The sequence below is a fragment of the Passer domesticus genome, chromosome 15 (assembly GCF_036417665.1).
Source record: "Passer domesticus isolate bPasDom1 chromosome 15, bPasDom1.hap1, whole genome shotgun sequence".
Lineage (NCBI taxonomy): Eukaryota > Metazoa > Chordata > Aves > Passeriformes > Passeridae > Passer > Passer domesticus.
In genome coordinates, this window is record NC_087488.1 from 4,279,530 (window position 1) to 4,305,001 (window position 25,472).

General features: G+C 39.7%; 1 protein-coding gene across 18 annotated transcripts in view; it reads left to right on the top strand.

Annotated features, from left to right (window-relative positions):
- The window catches only part of RBFOX1 (RNA binding fox-1 homolog 1), a 1,139,646-nt gene that overhangs the window by 425,057 nt on the left and 689,117 nt on the right, over positions 1–25,472 (top strand). The window contains exon 1 of one of the 18 annotated variants that reach the window (XM_064390371.1): positions 20,235–20,285. The exons of the other annotated variants lie outside the window; for them this stretch is intronic. Within the exon in view, the coding sequence (XP_064246441.1) occupies positions 20,250–20,285 (36 nt within the window). The 5' untranslated portion in view covers positions 20,235–20,249. Of the gene's footprint in view, positions 1–20,234; positions 20,286–25,472 lie in introns of those variants that run through there. 18 annotated transcript variants of the gene reach the window in all.

The window sequence follows — 25,472 nt, forward strand, 5'->3', positions numbered from 1 at the left end:
GTCGAGTTTATAAAAATTATTTGGTCCATTAAAAATAGTGATAAAAAGTAGGAAAAATAGAGCAGGTGTTGTTGTTGTTTTGTGTGGGTTGTTGTTGTTTTTGATTTTTTCTGCCTGAAGCCCCCGAGCTGGGCTCGCTGTGACCCTGCGGTGTGTGCAGAGCTCTCATTGGAACAGCAATTGCGCTCTCTGCTGGGGCTGGGCTGGACCTGCCTGTCCTCCGGGGCCGATTTCGAGGAAAAATGTGCTCAAAGAGGAGGCATTGGAATTTCAGGACATAGCACAAGAGATTAAGTAATTGAAGGTAGTTTATTTTAAATTTGAAAAATAATCGTTTAGTATTTTATAGTATTAATATATCTCAAACTAAAAATATATTGAAGGGCTCTTCAATATATTTCAAAATAGTTGTTTTTCTTGTGCCTTTAACTGGCAATTTGAATGTTATGGAGAAAAGTCATTAAATATGTTTTCTATACCACACATGAAGGGTGAATTACAGCCTATTAGTTTTCTTCTTTCTTTTTCTTATGAAAGGGGCAAACATGAAGCTCCTAAGGCTTCACTAATTTTCTTTAACATGTATAAGATCATTGTTATCTATTATATAAAAGAATTCTTTATTACTGTTTTAAGCTGTATCTGTGTTCACAGATTTTCTGTTATTTGAGAATATGTATTTTTTTTAATTCCCTCCTGCCAGTACCCTTGGTGAGATGTACTCAGAGGAATTAGCATTAACAGTTTGTTTGCCTCCTCCGTGTCGATGAGCTACTCTTCAATTACTTTTCAGTAATTCAAATCAACATTTAGAATTGATTGTGGATGTTGTAACCACACAGGCAGATATATTAAGGCCGGATTGAACTCAGAATCAGCTTTGTGAATTTGAAGAATGTAAATGTTATGTAAATCATAAGCCATCCTAGATGTCTTATATACATCAAATATAATTTATCATTATTTATTAGGACTTGTGCTTGGAGTGCTGGGCTGTAGAGCAGGCTGGAAGCCCAGGTAGAGCTCAAAATGATGTCGTACTAAATGATATATAAAATGATAGTGTACTAAATGATATATACTGTGCTGAAGTGAGCTGCTGTTAAAGGACACTTGGCATTCCCTGAGGAGCTGTTCCCTGGTGTGGGGCTCCTCTGCAGGTTCCCCCTCCCTCCTCTCCCTCCCTGCTGGGCTTTGCCCTCTGTCCCAGGCGTTCCCCACGGCCCTGCCAGCCTGGCTGAGGCTCAGGGTGCCCAGGGTGGGTGTCCAGGACAGGCTGTGCCCAGCCTGGAGCATCCCCTGCTCACCCAGAGCTCCCAGCCCCAGTGCTGCACCCAGGCACTGACACTTGGTAACCATGAACAGTAAAACCAGACACTTGGGTGGGTTTTTTTTCCCCAATTCTTGTTCCTCTAGAACCTCTAAAATCCGTTCTTCTTTGGGTTCTCTTTCCTTATTTCGTAAGCAGGTGCAGCCTTGCTCACCGTGGGCTAGAAGTGGTGCCTGCAGTGAGCAGAGCTTTGGGGCAGCCCTGCTGGCTCTGCCAGAGCTTTGGGGCAGCCCTGCTGGCTCTGCCAGAGCTTTGGGGCAGCCCTGCTGGCTCTGCCAGAGCTTTGGGGCAGCCCTGCTGGCTCTCACAGTGGGCTGCACCCCCAGGGCTCCCTGCTCAGCACTCACATCTCCCAGTGATGCAGAGAGCTGCAGTGAATCCCCAGTGCAGCGTGTGTGTGCATGTTTCTCTTTGTTTAAGAGTTCTTTCTCTTCCATTTGTTTAAGAATGACAGCCCAACTTCATAAACGCGGTTGGTAATCACAGTTTAATTCTTACAGGTACTCAGTGCTGCTGTGTTTTATCACTGAAGTTATTTTTATGAGAAATCCATACCTATTCTCCTTTTGTGGTTTAATCTGGGGGAGCTCTCCCTCCCTGCTCCAGCTGTCAGTACTGCAGACTCAGCCAGGGAGCTGAAAATCCTTTTATTCCTCACTAGCAATAAAAGTTCAACACATCAAATTATCTCCCCATTTATTACTGTGCCACCTCATCAAAAGGCTACTGCAGGAAAATTTGTGAGAAATGATATATCCTGCAGATAAAGCTGAGCCAAGGCATAGCCACGGGGCTCTTAAAATAAAAAATGTTACTCAAATGGGCCTGTTCTGTACTGTTTTGTCCTAATCTTCACCTCCCCCCCAAATTGTCTTTCATTTTCTTTTTCTCCTCTGCTGTTCTGTCACTTTTCCCTTTGATTCCCTATTTATCCCTCTCTTAGTCCAGAGCAGTCACCAAAAGTAGTTCCCCAGTTTGATCAGACTTGAAAAATGAACCTTCTATATCCTGCTTTCTTGATGTTGATCTGTTTGGTTTTTTAAAGAAGCTCTTTTATTGAAGCAGGTAGGGAAGCTGAGGCTGCTGCCTTGACCTGGGCTGTCAATCAGGGGCTCTGTGTGAGCTGTGCAGCAGGGATGGGATGTTTGCAGTGCTCTGGGGGTTAGAATCTGATTTTTCTGAGCAGTGCTGAAGCACCCATGCAGTGCTGCACTGGGCTGCATTTGTGCTCCCGTGCAAGCCAGAGGAAACAGATGTGATCGGAATCCTGCAGAAATGTGACATCCTGCAAGTTCCTTCAGGCAGGAGGAGCAGCTGGGGCTGTGTCACAGAGCAGTGGCATGGGTTGAAGTGTGCCTCAGAGATTCAGGCTGGCTGCCTGGGTTTTGGGCATTGCTGGAGCTCTTTTGTCTCTCAGGAGCAGGGGAGTTGTGTTCAGCTTGCTGGCTCTGTGGGAAAGAAGCTGAGATGAAATCAGATCTTTGGGTTCTCCTTGGGGCATTGTGGAGTCAAAGCTACTGAGCTTGTCCTGGGATCTGGTTTTAGCAAACCTTTGTGGCCTTTTGATTGTCCCTTTGATCTGATGTCCCTCAGCACTTTGCTGTAAATAGCTGTCCTAATACACCTAAAGTTACAAACCAGCAGTGAGATACAAAACCGAATCAGCGAGGCAAATGCTTCCAGAAAAGTGCAGTTTTCCTCAGGATTTCTCCTTGAATATCCCAGTCCAAGAACTTTGTCTATGTCAGTGGTTGAATGTGCTTTAGTTTCAGTATGAAAGTTTTGTGCAAAATCACTGTGGTAAGAAGCTGATAAGTAAGGATAATGTGGGGTTTTCTATGGGTTTGGAGAAGAGATTACAATCTTTAGAGATTGTAAATTATTTTTCTTTTACTACAAAAAATTACTAATATTTGAAACTGGTGAGACAGGAAAGGAGTATCCTGACAGAATACTGAGTCACTGACACAGCTTTAAGTGGAAATAAAGATGTACATTACTGTCCAGTTTTTAGTATGAAACCATCTATTTTTAGGTCTACTGTTAGCAGAAATTGCAGTGAATAGTATAATGTCCTTAATGGTAGCCAAAATTGCAGCCTGCCGTTGCTTCAACTTTTCAAATTTCTTGATTTATTTCTCTGTTCCCTTTGGCTCAGAGTCAGCCCCCTCCTTCCACTTTGTCATAATCTTTCCTAATTATTACTTTGTAATGAGACAAGGTTAGTTGGAATAAATCATACGTTTGCATTCACATCAGATGCATTTTTAAAGTATAAAGAGTTTTGTTTTCATCTTTGTAAAGGTTCACATGGCATATTTTGCTATTGAAATTTTGCAGCAAATGTTATATGTGTGCCCAAAAATATTTCTAATTAAGTCTGAAAATATAAGAACAAGACTAAATTCTGTCTGATGTGTTTTTGTTCTTTGCCTCGTTGTGCTTTTACTGAACTAAGCAATTAAAATGTGTGTCTATATTGCATCACATTAGAGTAAGAACTGAATTTGCATATGGTGCTTTGTTATCTTTCATCTTTCAAATCACATCCCTGCTTATCAAGTGGTTTATTATTTTAATTTCAGGTTATCTCTGTTTATGATGCTCTGTGCGTTCTATTCCAAGCAGCCAGGATAGATTCTGCCCTGCATTGTGGCAACACTCTTGATAAAAATCAGAAATAACACAAGTAGCATTTCCAAAGATTATCTTTTTTTTTTCCCTCTGTTTCTACATAGATGTGTTTAAACATTTATTGAGCTGGTAGTTGCCTTCCTTACAGCTAAATGTTGGCCATGGGACATCCTGCTCATGGTGTTTATTGAGGGATCAGTGTGTCAGTCATAAACCCAGGAGTTTTTACCAGGATTGGGTTTGGATGTGCTCTGTGATGTAACAGGTCAGCAGCACAGCCCCTGCCCAGCCTGGCTCCTGGCACTGATTCCCTGCCTTGTGGGGAGCTGCAGGAGTCCACAGCAGTCAAGGAAAAAGGGTTGTTAACTGGTCCTGGTGGTTTTCTGGGGTTCTCTTGCTACCTGAGAAAACAATTGTTAAATCAGAGTGCATATTTCAAGTCCAAGTGTAGATCCCTCTGACCTGGTATTTCTGTGCTTGTGCTGGTGTGTACAAGATGTGAAGCAGTGATTTGTAAAAGAGATTTAATCGATGTTGGACAAAATTTCACCACTGAAAAATGGAAGAATCCAGGCCACTTGGAGCTTAATAATGGCTGCTGCTCTGACATTGATCTGCCTGCAGTGACCTTTTGCAGTATGGTTCAGGTGATAAGAAGCTCCAAGTTATTTTTGTTTCCCCTAGAAAATGTTTGAGGGAAGTATTTATGAGATAAACTTGCTCCTGAGTTTGTTCTGAAAACCACTGTCCTCTAGATGTGTTTCTGTTTTTTCTGCAAAAAAACCCAAAAAAACCAACAAAACAAAACTCAAATGTAATTGTGCTCTTTTAGAGCCCAAACAACTTCTTCATGTGTTTGGTTACATGACAGGAGCAGCATAATGAAGTGTATCAATAGCATTTTAGAATGCAGATGAGTTCCTTAGGTCTCAGGGAAGAGCACAAATCAACACATAAAGTGAGCTGTTGGCTTTTTTTGTTGCATGGCAGATCATGAGTTTTGTTGTTTCAACACTTGTGCTGTATTTATTTCTTTTAATTAACATCTGTCATGTTGCTTGGTTTGGCAGTATCAGCTCAAGGCATGAGAGCAGCCCCTGACATTGTGTGTCTGAAGGGTACTATGAGGAGATTGCTGCATTTGGGGCACACACTGTCATTTCTGGGAGTTCTGAAATCAACATAAAAGTGGGAATGGACCTGTTAGATCCTACCTTACCATCAGAGCAGACATCTCCTTGCAATTAACCATTGATGATTTTTCTACTCACAGTCAGCGAGTCAGAATTCTAGTTTCTCTGTTTAACTGCACCCCTGTTCCATTCATGCCAATACATATAATTAATGGAGTCCATCAATAGCCCATTTATTGCAATAATTTCCATTTTGTACTAAGGCTGCCTTACAATCAGGTAAAATAGGTGAAGTCCTTGGTGAGGATAGTTTAATACCATTGAAAGCAAGATGCTCATAATGTCTCTTGTTTCACATCTGCTGCTGCCAGTGGGACTTTCAGGTTAATCCCTTTGGATTTTGTTATATGAAATAGGAGGAAGGCTGTTCCAAAGTCCAGGCACTCTCGACCAGCTACTGAAATGTGTTATAAAATACATTTAAGAGGTTTGCAAAGTTGCCCATATTTTAGAGTAAGCCAACTTTATGGTTCGCAGATGAAATCACCTGGGCTGTAAAGTGCTATAGACTTCACTAGTCCCAAACCCACTGATTTTCACCTTACTGCTTCTGTATTAAGGGTAGCCTAGGCTGAAAAGTGAATCAGAATTTGTTTTACAGTACAAACAGTAAAACAATATATATTGTTTTATATATTGTTACAGTATATACTGTCTATACAGAGCTCCTTTAATTTACTCGTGTGTTTGCACAGGTTCATGGTCATGAGCAACTCCATGACCTCTTTTATGTGTATTGTTAAGGTAATTTTATAGAGGAAAGAGAAAACAAGGAGATTTTCAGAGTAATAGTCTTGTCATGTACTGAAAGCCATGACCTGTTTCATAACGTGTTAATTAACAAGGAATAAGTACGAAACAATGCCCATTTAATGGAAAGGACAATTTAAACTTTAACAGTTTAGCAAAGTAATAATGAGTGAGAAACAAAGTACAGTATTTCACATGCTGTACCTTGCTCCACATCCAGCTGGCCTATCAATTATATCCTGGACTCTACAGATGGTGCAATATATCAGAATTAAGTCAGTCACTTAGTTTGTTCCCAATTAAGTGCTAATACTCCCAGTGGAGGATATTACCCTGAGTTTCAGTTAAATGTCTGTCTCTAATGTCCCTTTATGGTCTTATTGTGGCTCTTTAAAGAGATGCCCTGTCATGTAAGCCAGAACTTTTCCTGCCTTGCTCTTCCAAGTGCTGCCTGCATGGCACTCCTTGTTATTAGGAAGTGACAAAGAGGATTTGATATTTCATGGGGCTGGGAGGAGAGGTGTCATGCACAATAATCTTGGGATAAGGACATTGCCTTTGCGGTGTGTGTGACTTTACCCTTATATGTGTACTTATTGTTGCAAAAATGGAATGTTTCAGCGAGAAACAAGCATTGCAGTGTCCAGCCTCTTGTTGTGTGGGTTGGAATCCTAATGACCTCATCTCCTGAGGCATTACAGGCATTGCAGGAATTTCAGGGCTTGCTTTTCCCAGTGACTTACTGGACAGGTGACTGGAGCTTGTGTTCTCCTTGCTCCATCTATCCTCTTTAACTTGGTGCTACAAGCCATTGCAGGGCTGCCACCAGTAGATTGATATCCAATTCCATTGCACTTCTTTACTCTTTTTGGGTGTTAGTCTCGGCCCAGTTAATGGCTCATTAATTTTCTGACACCTTTCCTGCCCTGTATCTACGTGTCAAGCTGGTGCTGGATTTGGTCCCTTGATCTAATGGACTCGCTGTCTTCCCCTGTTAGGCTTTAAGGTGACCCTTCCCTGGGAGGAAATCCTTTGACAGAATTTGTTGTCTGAACTGGCTCCAGAGATTCCAGGCAATTACATGAGCTTCTGAATATCTTTATTTAGAAGTTTAAAAGACATGTTCTTCCAGTGCTGCTTAAATTACCCTTGTGGATTTGCTGGCATGCTCTGGGAAATCTCTATTGTAGCGCGTTCAGCGAGTTCAGCAGTGCCTGAGTTATGCAGAGAAGTATAAAATATTTCCCAGATCCAGAGGGTCTGTGCTGAGGGGTTTCTTGGCAACCTGCTTTATTGTTTATATCACAATGACCTGTAAAATTTCCTTCATCTACTCATTGTCAAAAGCATCTCTTTGGTATTTTTACGGCCACCAGCAATGAAAGTTTGGTAACTTAGATTTACTGAAAATTGCTTAAATGTAATTAATTTTGCTACTTAATCTATGACAAGAAAATAAAAAATGTCAAAAACCTGTATTTTTGTGGATGTGAAATATAAAATACTGTTTGGGAAAGAAAACTTGTTTGTAACAAGGGGAAATTATTATTTAGGTCTAGTCCCAGTATTAGACAATGACAGAGCATTCTGTACTAAATGCTAAAATGCTAAGTGCTAATGCTCAGAATGCATACAGATTCATATGGATCGTAATTCCAGGTGTACTGGATAAGTGCAGCTTAACTTCTCAGCAGAATTTGGGGTGTTCTGTCGCAGTTTGATTTCTGTTAATTAGCGGGGTTTTTGTTGGGTATGGTCAATTTTTTTTTTTGGATTTGGCCACTTAACATTTCACAAACAGTCAGTGACATGAAATCAGATGCATTGATTTTATTTTCAGAAAGATGATCAGCCTCATTCTGAGTTTTCTTATTAAATATCTTTAAAATAAAACCAAATTATTATGTCCTGCATTTATAACAACTTTTTATTTGGCATCTCTTTTACTTTGCTAGAATTTTGTATTGTGTTGGGCATTTTGGGGTTGTTTTCCCCCTTTCCTTAAAAAATGAATGGTGTTATGATCAAGAGTCAAACCACAGTGGATTCCTATTATCTTTTTCATCCCTGTTTTAGAAGATGTGCTGCATGTCTTTCCCGTGTACAGTACGTGAAGTTAGTCCTGACTTGAAGTTTGAAAAATGAGCTCATAGTTTGCTCACTAAATACAACTAGATTTTTCAGGTTTTGCTGTAGTTCATGGAATAAAACCAGTAAAAAAATATTATTTGAATCTTTAGCTGAAAAACAAAGCAGTGCAAGATTGCGAATGGGCAATTGCATGGAACATTTGTTCCATATTCCAATGTTTCAATGCATAGAACATTTTAGACAGTATTTTTCACTTTGTGAATATTACATTTTTAGAAATAAAGTTCTGGAGTTAGACTAGGAGGTTAAATTTCACAGGTTTTTTAAATTAACAGATTTACACATTGTAAATATAGTCAATTGTTTAGAGGATGCTAGCTGCTTATTGTTTCTTTTTACTTTTTACTGAGTTCTCAGGTAGAAATGTGTGGAAGTTGGGACTTTTGATGGAGGGAAGTGCTTTATTAGAAAGCTAATTACGATGCCAGTGTTGTCCTATCATGGAAAATCAGGAGGTAATGATGAGCTTTGTGTAAGGAACATAATAGTCATTATGTGCCAAGGTACAAGTCATGTATCTCCTAAGCCTGTGTCTTCAACCTTTCATTGTAAGCAAAATGTATTCTTGTAAATGGTATGGAAAAGACACTGGTAGAATGCTGATAAATAACTCAGCAGTGTCTTGGTTTTATTTGTTTCAGTAGGACATTACTCAAATTTCTGTGCAAAAGAATGTCTTGACAGAGAAAAGAGGCAAAAAAAACTTGCTGATAGCTGCTTGCTGCTAATAGCTAAAATATCAGCAGAGATAATAATTAAAATAAGTGCAATCAGTACAAATAGAAATAGAGAAATAAAAATAATAGCTGGAAAATAATTGCTTATGTGGTTTTATGCTTGAAATATTTTCCACCTTGCATAGTTTTTAATGGGATTTGGTAGACCTGACCTTGGATTTCCAGGCTGTGCTGCTGAAGGAGCAGATGGAGCCCAGGCTGGATGTCCCAGTGTTGGAAGAGGCACCAGACATTTATGTTCAGAGAGCTGACCCCAGCCTTGTTGCAGTGCACAGCAACACCTGGAGACAGGAAATGCTGATGGAAAAGCATGACTGTGACTCGTTTTCAGCCCAGTTAATGTCACTACAGAAACCTCCCTCTCTTCAAAGAGTTGCCTGTAAATCCTGCTCACATCCACCTGCTATTTCCATTTGTTACTTTTCTTGTTGGTCTCTCTTTTAGATTAGTTGGACTTTTAGCTTTGCTAGGGGAATGTACAATATTTGTTTCAATAGAGATTTTGATTTTGCTTTCTAGCAGCAGAGCACTCCTTTAGTAGTGCCACCCTGTGCACCTGGAGCATGCTGCATGCTGGAATTTTCAGCTGGAATTTTCTAAGAACACTGGGAATCACCTGTACATTGACTGTACTTTTTTTGGTCTATGTTTCTTCTGCTAAAATTCCATTTATTAATCCTTTGCAAGTAGCCAGTAGATGTGAGGTAACTCAGTTACTTTGAAACTCACGATGATTTAACAATTGTAAATCGTGTGACTTTCTAGACTCTTTCCTCTTTATTAACGCTCTGGAAATGGAGGAAGTTTTGAGCAGTGGTAGATACTTGAAACATGGAAATCTGTAAGGTACAATTCAGAAATATAATTACTTGTGTGTTGTTGATTTTGTTGTGCAAAAAGGTAATAGCCTAAACATAAAATAATTACAGGAAATGAAACTTTTGAAAAATTTAGCTTTATGCAGCATAAGATTCAATTAAAATGGTTTAAAATGTAAATATACAAGTCTTAGCAATATACATGGAAAATGTAAATTCTTAAGTTTGTGGTATACACTAGAGTTATTACTAAAAAATAGTAGATGATGATAATTGGGAACAGTAAATTAGAAGGACCAGTAAAATTGCTGTGAAGTAGGTTTTAGAATTTTTAAAAAATATTTTCTAAAACCTAAAAACCAGAAGGACTAGAATAAGGAAACCCTTACCCTCAAAATGCAGCTTGAACAATTATACCTAATGGATTATAATTGGAAACTATGATCTGTTGCATTTATTTATTTGAAAATAATGGGTAAAAAAAAAGGAGAAGGACTGCAAAAGCTTTGCTGCTGCGGGTCCTCAGAAGAGGCCAAGCCGTACAAGGAGATTAGACTTATTTGTAAAAAACCTCCCTGTTCCAAGCCTTTCCTCCAGCATGAGGGGAAGGCAGTGACTCATTCCGTGGGGATGCCTGTGCCCTGCAGGCTCTGTGGGGAGTGTGTGCAGTGCCGGTACTGGGGCTGGCCGGGGCCTCATCCATCTCGCGCTGAACGACGAACGGCGCGGCGATAACGCGGCTGCTCACCGCGTCAAGTCAAGGGGCTGCTTACCCCTGACTAATGGCTGTGTGCAGGCACAAGGTGTATTTCTTCCTCCCGAGGAGCTCTGATAAGATTAGAAATGTCCTTCAAGGCTGCTGTGTTGTCCTTTAGCCACCCGGCCTCGCCAGCCAGGCCTGCTAATTACAGTGGGGCCATCGAAGGTGTTCTTATCCACAGGGCTGGAGGCAGAGGGGCTCCCTGACAATGGAGCCAACAAGAAGGGTCTGTCTGTGCTTATTTTCAGCAAATCTGCAACAGGTGAACTGTGGCTGAAGCAGTAGCTGTGTAGTGTTCTGTATTCCAAACATATTTTATTAAAAAACAAGCAAGAGCAACCTTAGTAAGAATGTTGTCTGGTTCTGGGACAGACAAAGTGATGGAAGTTGGTTTGAGGCAAGCATTCTATTGTACTTTGGTGCATTTTCTTTCCCCTTCCTCCCCTGCTGTGTGCAGAAATGCCCCCAGTGTGAGCCCTTTGGTGTGTGCTGCATCAACAGGAGAGAAAATGGATGAGGATTTTTCAAACTGTGAATTCTGTGAGCAGTAATTATCCTTGTTCTTCTCTAATGAAGATATTTAACAACTAATAGTGACAGTTTTCCTTAATTTTCACCCTTGGTTTTGAGTGAGGAGCACATGGGTGTTCCTGTTAGCAGTAGTATTACTCCTCATGATCTTCATTAGAGGAGATCCTCATGTTGCTGTGCACCATTAAAATCTCATCTCCACATGCTCCCATCATCCTGGCATTAACACTTAAATAAGGATTCTTTTGTAGGACCTAAGGAAGGCTAAACTATTGCTCTTGCCCTTTTTGGGCCCTCTTGGAGCTGTGTCTAGAATACGATGTCCCACTGGGCCTTCAGGGCCAGAAGGGGTTTGGGTGGAGGCTGGAGCAGTTCGTGTCCCAGCAGAGATGTTGGGCACTGCTGTCACTCTCCCAAAGAGGCTGGAGAGGAGGCAGGGGCAGGGAGGATCCTCTAAGGGGGGCACTGGCTGCAGGCAGCACTGGGGAAATGCTCCTTGGAAAGGGGAGAGAAGAGGAGGAGGAGGAATCTCTTCACAGTGATTCCAGAGACACTGGGGGCTTCCTATAGCTGAAGGTACTAAAAGTGTGACCAGACAGGGCATGAGAAAACTGAGCTCATTGTGAAAGTAGGTCCAGCTTGAGCAAGAGCTGCAGCTGGAGCTCATTGACCTCCAGAGGCCTGTCCTTCTGGCCCTGATTATTCTGCAGCTCTGTCCTGGAAGGGTTTGCAAACATCCGCATGGACCTGTGTATTCATTTTAGTAGGGAGGCTGAGCTGCTCAGCCTATTTTGCTACCTGAAAGTTGTAGAAAAAGCAGTAAAAGTGATAGTGTTGCAACTACGATGAGTCATTTTTTATTATACAGGTATTTACCCTGGTTATTTCCATCCCGTTCAGAATTAAGCTCTAAACTGACTGTGTTTCAGTGGCAGCTGGTTGTTTACTTTTCAATTTGTGATGCATTTTTAATGATTCGACAAAATAAAATGAAGTATTTGAGTACGAGGCATATTTGATAAGCAGAATTAATACTCTGCAATAAGTTCTTATAAGTAAGGTCATATTAAAAATGTAGCCCTCATAGTGATTGTTCCTTGCTCCTTCCAAGATTAATCACAACCTTTTATTTCTATTCATCTTCTAGTCAAACACCTCTGTGGACAGCAGCTGCTAAGCTTCTTCATTCCATTTTCCATGATGTTCTTACTTTTCAGACCCTTTGGGAAGAAACAGTGCCTGGGTGAAGAAAATGTATATTTTGGCAAACCCATGGCCATCTATTTACTATTGTGAGGTTGTGAGAAGGATACTTTGGCAGTGATAATTTCCATGATGGAGATGTTTATGCCCTCAGTTACAGTTCATTCTCTATGTGCTCTCCAGAGCTATTACATTAAATTGTCTTTCAGCTGTTGGACAGAGGCAAACCCCCTAAACCTCTTTTTATATTAATCTGGACTTTTATTGCAAAATAATACTTAAGATTTTTTTCTGCAGCCTGAATTTAAAAAGAGGCTGAGAGGAGACAGAGGGGCTTGAGTTGATCAGTGCAGGGGATGATGTGGAGTGTGTGAAAGCCCAGGCTGAGGAGCAGATTTGGCTTCTTCTGCCAGTAGAAGGACCCTTCACAAGGTCTGTTCTCTCATCCTTGGGGCTGGATTTGACCTTTTTTAGTGTGCTAACATATTCCTCTTCTGTTTGGCCGTGTCAGGGATTGTTCTTTTTTTTCTCCTCTCAAAAAGTTGTTTCTGCTTGCTTTGAGAGGGAAGGAAAAAAATAAGCAACCAACACTATTTTCGTTCCCAAAACTCACAGTCCCCTGCTGAAACCATCAACACCTCCTGAAATTCCAAATGGAAAAGCATTGCCTCTCTTTCTTGTTTGCAATGAAGTGAGGATTATAGTAATAGTATAAGTATTAGACTGCACAAATTATACAATGAATGTAACACAAAACTAGATTTGGTGAGGCAAAAAGGGATTTAAACAGCTGCTTGAAGTGAAAACAGACGATCCTGGGAAATCACTAGGAAATAACATATAGTACTAAGAATGTCAGAGTTATTATTTTTACTTTCCTGACATGTCAGCACATTGTTTGCCGTATTTTTTCATAAAAATAGAATTTATTCAAGCAATTTACCCTTAATGTGTGTAGTACAAATAGTTTATATTGTGCTTATATATCATATTAACAATATTTGATTTGTGCTTTCTTTACAAATTGGAATCATTGATTTTTCTGTGGTTCTCATTTTGCACTTAGGCTGGTACTTTCAGTTCCCATTTTAGGTGCTGTGCTTTGAAAAAGCTGATTTCTCATAAATTTATTTTCTTTTATAAGAGGGCCTAGGTACCATATTCCTTCTTTTTTAGGAATTGCTTGGCTCTCTTTTGGAGTCAATTAATGTCTTAAAAGTTTCAGCTTGCTCCAAAAGAGCACTAAGTGTTCTTCCCCTTCCTCAGAACACAAACCTTCCATTTTTGACCTCAGGTGACATTCACTCCGGGTTCTTACTGTTTTAATTCTCTTCTTTCTTGACTCCACTTTGTCTCAGTGATTGTGACAAAAAGTCTCTGGAGATGATCATCAAAAGTTTCCAAGCACCTGCTGCTTGAAGGGAACCTCTCTGTGTGTAGAACCCTTACCTTGATTCTCCTAAGTGCTTTTATTTAATTTCCCCATCTTAATTTGTCCACTGGCAAAATTTATTTGAATGTGTTCATTAATTCCTGCTTCAGTGTTTTCCAGGTGCCTTGAGACTGTCCATGTCAGTCCCACCCTTTTTCCTTATTTTCCTGACTCACACACAGCCCCTACATTTATTTTCTGATGTTCCTAGACTGTGATAGGGTTTTAAAGGTTTCTGAAATTATTAAAAATGCTGATATAACTTACATTTCTGTATAGAATGTTTCAAGTCTTGGTGAGCATAGTGGGACTCTAGGTATGCACTACCTTGGTTTTTTGTAGTTTCATTTTCTTGTTGATTGAGGTAGCCATCTAAAAATACAACAAAATCAAGAATAAAAGTTAGGCCTTTTTAAAATTTTGTTTCGTATAAGGAGAGTTCTTTGCCTGCAAAGATGTAGAAATTCTCTGCTAGAACTGCATGTGGGTGTTTTGCATCTTTCTTTATGTACAAGGAATTGAATTTACTGTATCATTCAGACATTTGTGCTCTTGCTGGGAGCAAATAAATTTTGAGCAGCAAAAGACTGTTTAGAAAAACTTCACAGCTTTGCAAAGACAGCTTCCAACATTTTAGAAAGGAAATATTGAAAGCTGCTAATCGCTGAATACCTGGGCAAGTGTGTAGTTTGCACCAAGGAGGTGTCTCCATGATTCAGTTTTGTTTAATTCATTTATTTATTACAAATAAATATTTATTTCTATTTATTTATAAATATTTATGTATTTATAATTGCTAATATGTATCAATATTTAATTTTATTTATTTTTTATATTATAAAGAGGCAGGACCTTGGGTTTGGTGTGCTGCAAGAGTGATAAATCTGAGTTAGATCTACTTTCTAAATCTCTTGGGATTAAAGCTTTTGGGGAAGAGATCCATTAATGTGTTTTAAATCTATTGATTCGCATAGAAAGGGACAATTTAAACTCAGAAGTCACCAAGTGAACTTTCCATTAAGTTGGGGAGCCTGTGGTCACAGCTCATTGGATCTTTATGAAGTAGAAAATGTGATGCAGACCACACTGGCATTCTCTTAGAGGAAATCATGCATTTAACCATGGAGCCAAATACTGTAGCCAATTACATGAACACACACCTATTTTACACGTGGCTGATCTTCTCAGCAAAAGGTATTAACAATGTGCATGCCATCTTGTTTTAGGGGCTATTTACTTTTAAGTCAGTGATATGGGATAAAGTTTAGAGAAGAAAAGATTGATATATGATTTCTGTCAAAGTTTTCTAAATGGAAAGAAGCCTTGCATAGAAATGAGTGGTCTTCAGGTGACATCAGCAAAGACTAATTATAACCCTGATATATTAATGTGTCATGTTGTAACCTGTGTATAAATGCTAACATCTGAAAATGCATGCAGAAAAGAAAGAAAAATGTTCAGTGTTGAAATCCACTTCTTTAAACTGTGTTTTAAAAATTACTTTGACTTTATTAGAGGATATAAAAGTGCTGATTATAACTCAGCTTTTTTCTGCTTTAGAGTATGAGGCTGTGTAAAAATCTTTACTTTCAAAACATCTGTTCTTAAATGTAACAGAGTGAACTTTCTGGTAGCATTAGATATTTACAGTGGAACATCTTGTTTAATGTTGCTAAGACTTGTGAATTGGTCTGTTTTTAATGTATATAATAGATGTACTCCCATGCACGTGTCCACAGACATTTAGAAAATGCCTTTCTGCAGTTTAGTCACAGCAGTAACTTCCTCACTGTCAGGAAGTTAAGTAGCACATTGAAAACTCATAGAAACTTGAGACTTAAACTTTTACAACAAAATATTGTGGGTATATTTGAGAGTGTAAATTCCTGATTTATTTGCCAATCCTCATGCCTCTGTCCAGGCTCTGGGCACTCTGAATGGCAGAAATTATTTTCTTTTCCACATCTTTTTACCTTTACACTAAAACTGGGAGGGAGGAAAATGCTGACAGTGTAATTTGAATAACACAGACTCTTTTCAGCAGTACTTTTGACTTATTCCATTGCTGAAAATAAATGAGGAGCTGAGACATTATAAATTCTACCATGATGGGTTGTTGTGTCTATTGGCACACATTGTGCCTGTTGGTATATGAAGATTAATGTGTTCCATGCCAGAATGTCCTTCCCTATGCAAAATACTCTGAGAGTGTTGAGGGGATTGGGGCAAGAATTATGCAGAGAGCACCAAAGCTAAGTGAAAGTAAATTAAGCATCCCCATCTGGCTTTAGTTCCTTGCAAATGGCCCCAGCTCTGGGTTCCAATAGCAGTGACTGTTCATTCTAGCTCTCATTTACAGGGCAGATTTCTGAAGCTCTGCCTTGTGCTCCATTAGTCACGATTTCTCCTGTAAGATTTCTGAATGCTGAGGATGTGTGCACTGAGGGAATGACAGAACTTTGCACTGAAAGTACCCAGGATATTCTTAAAATGTGATATCAGCCTGGAAGTACTGCCTCTGATTTCAGTGGATGCACACATTCCCCTTTTTCCTGCCACTTCACTAACACTGTGGCTCATAAGAAAGCAGCTGGAGAGACTTCTAATCCCATATTCCAAAATGTCAGGGTAAGGATTAGTCCAGCTAGCAGCTCTCTCACAAAGTTTGCTATAAATACTTGCATCAGGAGTGCTGGAATTTCAGTTTTCATATGATGGTTGGTTTTAAGTGAAGGTTTGATATTGATGGGTGTTACTAGGCAGTCTCAAAGGATAGAAACAAAGATTGTATTGGTTATAATACCTTCACTCTGTGTTCAGCTTTAGAAGTATAAGGGCAAGTAGTCGATAGTAGAAGTAGCCTAGAAAATAAAAATTCATATCCATTTCATTTCAAGAGACAGATGGTATAAATCTATTTAGATTACATTCAGGTTTTATTACAGAAAGGTGCAAAGATCCAGCATTCTCCACAGTCTTGTCATGTGTACTTAGCTAGGTGTCAAGGATTTTAGATTTCAATCTAATCTCTTTTAGCAGCATCCCTGGTTTCCTCAGGCAGATCACTTGATTGCAGTGTCACAATTCTGTGCCTGTGACAGGGGAATCAGTGCCACTTCACCTCCCTGGGCAGGGCTATCTCAAATCCTTGATGTGTTGTGCTGCCACTGGGGCTGTGATCCTGGTTAGAGCCTCTCGGGGCTTGATAAAATACAAATGCTAATAATCTTGATAAAAGGGTGTGTGGGGCATGCCACTAGGTTTAAGTGGATTTTTACTGATCAGATTGTAATAAGAACTTCTGTCATGGATAGTGTAAATTAACAATTAATAAATACAGGGTGATTCCGAGAAAGAATAATGCAGGAAAAAGCTTTGTTACAGGATTAAAAAAAAAAAAAAAATAGCAAGCCTTGTATGAAAGGTACAGAGAACAGAATGGAAAGAAAGTGCAGCCAGTTGTGCTTTATGAAATGTGTGGATTGCTGGGTTTTTTTCATGCCATGCTGAGGGCAAGGTAGAAATTCTTGTTTCTGGCCTGCTGTAGCCTGTTCACCCCAAAGTGGGTGGAAAAGATGAAAACTGATTCTCCACAGTCTCTGTTTTACAGCTTCACGATTTTCTCTCCTGCTTTGAGCTGCACACTGACTCGTCTTTCTTCTATTTTTTTTTTTTTATTGCCTGCAAAATGTGAAACAGATTTGTTTAGAAAGACAGACATGGTTCTCTCGTGTTTCTTGCTTCTGCTCTGGGTGGCTGGGCTCTGAGCTCAGATGACTAAGCAATTGTGGCTTAGGTCTTTCCATCCTTCTGTCCTTCCTTCCTTCCTTCCTAGAAAGCTGAAAAATATGACCTTTTCCTTGAGCTTTATGTGTGACTTAAATGCCATTGCTAAGGATCTGGAAAACTTGGGGCTAAACTTTAAAACCAGTTTTGTATCCAAACTCCTTCTTTACGATGAATAAATTTTTGGATACTGAATGTGTTGAAGGATGCTTAATAAAGGAATGAAATAGCAGCCTACAGCTAAACTCAGCTTTCTGAGCAAGAAAGTAGAACCTTATTCCAAAAATAGGGAGCAACTATTGCTCAACAAAGTGAGTGGTGCCCACATAGACTGAGCAATGCAAAGGCTCCAGCTGGGTGCTGTGGAGCTGAGGAGACTCTGGTGCTGAAAGGTGCTCATCCCATCTCCTGAGAGGTAGGTCTGCATGTGCATTCCTTGGCTTTGCCTGGAGCTCTGAAACAGAACAGCTTCTGCAGGATTCCAGGTGAAAAACTGCCCCTGACAGGAGTCAAACATTTTGGTACCAGCCAGAGGGAGTAATTAGACTTGTTTGCATATTGAACAGCAGCCAGGGAGTTCTGATCATTCTCAGAAAAGTGCTCCAATTTCCTAAGCTTAGTATAGAAAAATAAATAATTTTTTTGTTTGTTTGGGTGGAGGAGTGGTGTTTTCTGGTGGGTGGTTTGTTTTTTTATAGCTTTTAATTTCTTTTTTCTGAAATGCTGAAATACTGTTCGTGTATCATGAAGTTGATATCATTGCAGAACTCGATATCATTTAGTTGTGACCCCGTAGAACTTTGCTGCTGATGCAATAGTGTCTGGATTCTTCCTTCTCATACCTTCAAAACCTTCAGAGACACTGTTTTATGCATATTCATTCTTATAGGAAATGGTAGTGCTAAAGTTTACTAGTAAAATCCATCTTCAGCACAGTTGTTTATCAGATCTATGCATTCATTAATAAAGAGTCCCTGCTGTTGTTGGCTCCAGTACAACTTAATTAATTACTATTTGAAATATGGATGTGGTAAATGATCCAACTTAGTGAAACAGGAGAGCAGCTGTTACCTTGTTTTATGTTTGAAGTCACTGGCTTTTCTCTTTATTTGTGTGTGTCATCCCCTTTTTCATCTTATGACAATAATTCCATAAATTCTGGACTCGGATTCATCTGTAAACCCTGCCCCCTGTTTTGTTTTCCCACTGTGTCATCTTGTTCTCCTCTGTACTCCCCATTTTATCATCTCATGTTACACCATCCATTCCTGTCTCTCCCTCTTGTCTCTGCCATAGATTTTCAGAATCCTGGTTTCCCTTTTCTTTCTGGTTCCTTTCTTCAGCTATTCTGTGTTCCTGAGAGCCAAGTAAGTTGTTTCCTGCTCTGCTGGAGAAACTGCTGCTTCTGCCACCTTTCCTCAAGATCTACCTCCTGGTGACATATGCCTCAGTGCTTTCTCAAAACAACCTTAAGGAATTCATTATTTTTTTTCCTAATTGTTTCCATTTCCCCTGCAGCTTTTTTTTCTGGTCAGTTACTGAACTCGATTCATTTCTGCTCCTCTGTCTACTTCCTCTTCTTTCCTTACTTTTATTTTCTTTTTGCTGTCTGGAGGAGACACTGAGAGCTGCTGTTTACCAACACCTCACTGGCTGCAGGGTTCCCTGTCAGCATTTCTGTGCAGTGCAGCTGGAGAGCGGGAAGGGACACATTTCAGCCCTGAAATAACCAGTTCCATCCTCAGTGTCTTTCCATGGACATCCTGGCACTGCAGGCTGTCTTCTCTCTCTTGATTTCTTTTCTGCTGAGGCGTTTTTTGGAGGGTTTTCTCAGTGAAGCTCTGGGTTTGTTAAGCCCTGCTCTGAGCAGGGGGATGGACTGTGATCTCCAGTCCCTTTCAACCTCAGCCCTTCCTGTGATGCTCTGGAGGGGGAGAGAAAAAGGAATGGAGAGCAAAGGAACGAGTGGAGTGAACACTGTGTTCGTGGAAAGAAACACCATGCAGAGCTAGCAAATGCTACAGCAGAAGCTGTTTAACCTGCTTGTCTCAGCACAGAAGATGTAAATCCCAATTGCAAAGTTTCAAAGAAAATGAAACAGCCAGGGGATAAATCATATTTGACTTTATTCTGAAATAAAGGCAAACAATGAGTAACATTCTAACTGAGTTATTTGTTCTGTTAGCTGTGTGCTGTAGCATTTGAAATGTGCTCTGGCAATATAGTTTTAGTTATTTTAAGGGCAAGGCTAAAATGAAAGAATATGTGGAGAAATGTGAGCACAATTTGAGTCTTTGCTGTAGCTCTTAGGTATCAAGGTCCAGTGTTTTATTTGTTCCAAAAAGGTTTAATTATTTCAGAACTGAATAGTAAGGAGGATCTAGGAGTACTTATAGTAGGTAGAGTTACAGAGACCCCTAGAAACAGTCTTCAGTGGCTTATGCTTTTATAAATATGCGATGAAGAAAATTTTATGTTCTCTACTTTAGAGACAGAAAACATGAGTGTTTAATGATGAAAAAGAAGTTTGTGTGAAATAATTGAAACAAAGGAAAGCATGAGGTAGGGAAAATATTTCAAACAGCATAAATGTAGGACTTCCTTTTTAAAGAGTGTGATTTTCTTACACTACCATTGTAGAATCAGACATGTACTTTAAAAAGCTTGCAAGTCTCGAAGCTATTTCCTTTTTGAAATGAGATGTTGGATTACAAAAAAAAAAAAAAAAAAAAAGGCTTTATTTTGTTCATAGAAATAGATGGAAGTCCCTTTATTTCATTTATACTCAATTCTCATTATCCTGGGACAGAGTAAGGGCTGTGTGAAAAGGAGTAGGAGAAAGAATAAAGACAGAATTTTTCATTGTCCAAAAAGTGTTTTTTTCCCTATCCATAGGAACGAAGAAAGCCCTTGTGCTTAGAGGAATGAATAATGATTTATCAGTCTTGAAACATATGGAAGTGAGTAAGTTCATGGAAAGGTTGTCTGTTGGGTTCAGTTTGCTTAATGGAAAGATGTATAAAGGAATGATATCAATCTCTGTTTTTTTCCTGTAGCTATTTGAGGTTATCTATGTAAAGGAATTGTATGAAGTTTTAAAAAGGCAAAGTATATAATATATTATTAATATGTGTTGTTCATTATTATGCCTTACACCAAGTGTCCCCCTACTAATTGCTGTCCTAGTAACTTTTTTATGCCTTCCTGCTGCCCTTTCAACCTCTTCCTTTGTTTTGTCACTTTACTACCAAAAGCACCAGATTCAAAATTATGCATGCCTGGGATATAAATGTTTATCAACTCTAAGCATTCCCCACAGAGCAGTACCCATTCCCCTCTCTCTTCTGTGTTTGTTTTGTTTGTGGGATTTTGGGAGCTTTTTTTGGGTTTTTTATGGATTTTTGGGGGGTTTTTTTGGTGTTTTTTTTTTGTTTTGTTTTTACTTTTTTTTTTAATCTTTGGTTGGGTTTTTTGGTTATTTTGTGAGGCTTTTTGTTTGGTTGGTTTTTGTTGTGGTTTTTTTTTTGTTTGTTTGTTGTTTTGTTGTTGTTGGTTTTTGTTGGGTTTTTTTGTGGGTTTTTTTTCCACAGACTCTTTATTTCTTCTGTTTTGTGCACTGTGAGCATGATGTGAGAGGCTCCCAGCTCCACATTCATGCATGTGGTGCCACAGGTGCCTGAGCCGTGCCTGAGCCATGCCTGAGCCCTCTGAAAGTGGGGTGGGCAGAGCTTTTTTCCTTTTGAGTGACTGAAAAGCCTCTCAGCAGTGTCCAGTACAATCTATATTCTATAAATAAAATTCTCCAGGTGCTGAGGATAGACTAAAAGAGCTGCAGGGTCTTTCCCGAAGCCCTTTTGTGCAGGTTGGAATAATCCTGGTCAGCTGGGAGCTCCCCAGACTGGCAGGTGATGGGGAGGGGTTACAGCTGCACATCCCCAGCTCCTCCAGGGCTCTGGGGTGAATTCCACAGGCCCTGTGGACTGGTGAAGGTGTTTGTTTACTGCCTTTAACAGAAATCTCCCTCAAGGTGTTTTGTGAGCGAAGAATTGTCCTGATTCATGGTGCGATAAACAAATACAGCTCAGGAGGTGGATGCCAGAGAGCAGAGGACTGCTTTTCATTTGCCTCCTGTGCTGATGACGTGACAGTTTTAGTCTCATTTGAAGTCAAATATGAGTTCTAACTGCAGCTCAAGCAATGAGAGAGGAACCCCAGATTTTCTCTGCCTGTTGGGATCTGCTTTGAGCAGGTTTCAGCAGTTCTGCTCTTTCCAAAAGGCTTTGTTCCACTCTGACCGTGGCAGGTGAAGCCCTGGGTTTGTTCCAGGGCTCTGAGATAATACACAAGGGCATTTTTGGGGTTCTGGTTGTTCTGGCTGAGGCTCCTGGAGGTCTTTGGCAGAGATGACCGCTCTGATACCCCAGTCCTCGGCGTGGTGCATTTCCATTGCTGGTTTCACAAATCCGTATTCCCTGCCAGTCAAAAGGAACAAGAATTCTCCTGTTGAAAAGAAGCACCGAGGTGATGTCAGGATACATTGTTCAGCTATCCACAGATCTGTTTCCACATGGCAAACCAGGGGAATCGTGAGCAGAGATGACACAGCTGTATCGGCAGTACTGCATTTTTGGTCAGTGTTTGAAGTGTTTGCAGATGAAGTGAGGAAGTCCAGGCAGTGCCTTATCCATGATTATCAGCAGGGTAACAAACCACAGTGGAGGCAGGTAATGATCATTATCTGCCACAGTGCAGGCAGTGGGACGTGATAAATCACAATAGTGTTTGTGTATGACCAAAAAGTGAGAAAAGCCTGTTCTTGCAGGGTACTCCAGTGATCCCTGGGCAGGCTCAGCTTTGTAGGCTCACAGGCTCCCCAGGGCTAAGAAAGAATTATCTTCATGTTTTGCTGTACTTTCTGATTTTTCTTTAGCAAACCACTTTATGATATTGAATATTTCCCAAAGAGAAGGACCAAAACCTGTACAATTGATCACAGCTTTTTCATGTGTCTGTTAACAGTCTCTTCAGAATGGATAAAACTGCATTGCACAAGGCTAGTAAAGAATACAAGCATGGCTTTGGGAGACTGGCACAAACATTTCTGAAAGCCTTGGCTGGTTCTTAATGCAGCACTTAAGGGTTTTATTTTGCTTAAGATGGGAAAAAAGTATGTTTTGAAACACAATTTTTCATGGTCTGTGTTATGATTTTTTTTCCTGTCTTTAGTCACTTGAAAACTTAAAAACAACCCAGAGAACACAAATTTGCATTTTTGTTGTGGTCTCAGTTGAGAAGTTAAACATTATTTCAGGTAAATCCCACCCCTGTCCAGGAGCTAGTCTCTCTGGTCAGAGTGGAGATATTTCACTGTGTCAGTGGGCGTTAGTTTTATGGATGAAAGGAGGTTTGGTGTTGAGAATTACAGAGTCTTTGTTGAAAACAAATGTTCCATGGCTGACTAATGAGGAAAAAAAAGTGGGAATGGAAGAATATTCCAATATAAATTCATGATGCAAAGTGAAATTCAGTGATATGGGTACTTGTGGCTAAAGCAGGGAGATTTCTTCTGCCTGGAATATTTATGGAGTGCTACTGGACTGCATTTATTTTGCAGAGCCTTGGACATGGCACATGGCATCATGGGTTGCCTGACATAACCAAACCACTCAGACTAGAATGCAATTATAACAAAAAGTGATTGTGGGAAAAGTTTGTGGATTTCCAAATGGGTCTAACAAAAATGTTATGAGTGCTGTGACAAACCTGGCTCCTTTCTGTGGAGCACAGTGAACTCACATTTCAAGAGTTTCAATGCTTTTTTAATAAAGTGCTTTAAAATCTCTATAATAGGAAAAGACTTCAAAGAGGAAAGATTAAAAAAGAAAAGTAAATAAAAAGGAAATAATATAATTAAGGTTTGACCCTGTAAATTGCTAACCTTCAAAGCTAATGCTGGAGAAGCACAATATTATTAGCAATAAAAAGAATTTGCTTTGCCCTTTTAAAATTACCATAAACCGATTGACTGAAATGGAATGATGTTAATATTTAAGAAGTAGGACACTAGATTCTATTATCTCAGAAACTCTGTCACCTGGTACACTCTGTAGTCCTGTTATCTAATTATTGTCCTTAAATTGCATTAGTGTGCCAGCAATTTGTCTGCTGTTGGAAAAGTAATTGACATTTGAGTTACTGCTTCATATTTGGGAGACTCACTAGGTGGTTCCAAAGAGCCCTCTTCTGTCAAAGCAGATTAGCTTAATTTTACCTAAAAGAAAAGGGAAAGTCTGCATTTTTGAGTATGCCATTTACACTGTGCTCTTGTAATTTGGTATTAAAATTCAGGTTATGTATCACAGCTGATTGCCAAGAAAGAAGGGGGGGGGGGGAAGAGGCAAATTAATAAATGACATTTTTTTACCTTCAAATTCACTTTAGTGCAGCCTGGTCCTTCAGGGAGTGTGCAAGAGGAGTCTGCTGGTGGGAAGGGGCCAAGCAAACGCTGCGGTGTGTCCAGGGAATGTTTGATCCTTGGGCTCTGCTGTGGTCAGCACTCTGATCTCCAGGGCTTTGCTCACTCCGTGGGCACAGCCCTGGGCACCCACAGCCCCTTTCCCACGCCATTGGGAAGGGTTGGGATGCTCCACTTCACCTGCAGAATCCTGACCTTCTGTAGGGGTTTCAGTTTCCTCCTAGTGCTTGGATGTGGTTTTTGTGAGGGTCCCCAAGACAAGGGAAGAGATGAATCTGACTCCATGTTCTCAGAAGGCTGATTTATTATATTAAGATATTATATTAAAGAATGCTGTACTAAAACTATACTAAACTATAGAGAAGGGATACATCAGAAGGCTTAACAAGAATGAATAATAAAAACTCGTGACTGACTCCTCAGAGTCCGACACAGCTGGACTGGGATTGGTCATTAAGTAAAAACAATTCACATGGAACCAATCCAACATACACCTGTGGGTGAACAATCTCCAACCACATTCCGAAGCAGCCAAACACAGGAGAAGCAAATCAGATAATTATTATTTACATTTTTCTCTGAGGCTTCTCAACTTCCCAGGAGAAGAAATCCTGGCGAAGGGATTTTTCAGAAAATATGACAGTGACACTTGGAGGAACAGCACTTCCAAAATCCTTTTTATACAATTTCTTTGATGAAAATGTAAAGGATAATTGTTATTTCATGTAGCCTAGGAAGGGGAGGAGGAGCCTCTATTCCACCTAGTAGGTATGTGAGTGTCAGCAAAGGTTTGGTTTCATGACTCTGCAATCCAAAGCCTGAAACTTTCCAGACAAATGCAATTTGGGATCTAAAGTTGATTAGAGATGCATGATTACAAAATGTGCATAATAGTTTATGTGACAACTGGAATTAAATTTAAAATATATTTGAAATTAACATGAGGAATGTAGCTGTCTGGTAGTGGTGATAATTTTGCTAATATAATTTGTTTAGAGATTTTCAGTTCATGTTTAAAAACAAGACAATCTCAAATCTCTTCAAAATATTTTTTTTCTGCAGGGCTGTTGCATAAACCAAAGTGCACTGCCTGAACTTATAAGATTGTGTCAGTGCAATCCAAGTGAAGCTTTTAGGAATGTTGGCTCAAACTGGAAACCTCACCTGAATTTCTCTTGACAATAACTCTGAAAAAAGATTTAAAGCACTGGTTGCACATCTCTAGAAGTCTCTCTCGATATGTCTCTAAAATATTTCATTTTCCACTGACAGGAAACAGGATTGTGTCTCTGCTCTTGATGGTTTACATAAATAATTGTGGTTTTTCAATCATTATTATGAAATTGTTAAGGCCTTTTGCAGACCATGTAAATTAGTGGACTGTTTTGCAGAAAACATATTTTATCTCTTTCATCTCAAAAAAATCAGAAAAAAGGGGTAGGAAAATGTAAGCTTGATTAAATCATCAAAGTATCAAAAGGCTGCTGCAATCCTTTGTGTAGTTTAATTCTTCATTTTAAAAAGTAGGTTTCAAATCCAAGCATTTTGCCCAAGAAGTATTTGAAAAGAAAGGAAGCTTTGAAAAAAATACTCGAGTTTGATTCTGCAGGCAAAGTGGTGAGAGAGCAAAAGTTTGTAGAGTGAGAAAGGCAACATCTATTGCAAAGAAATC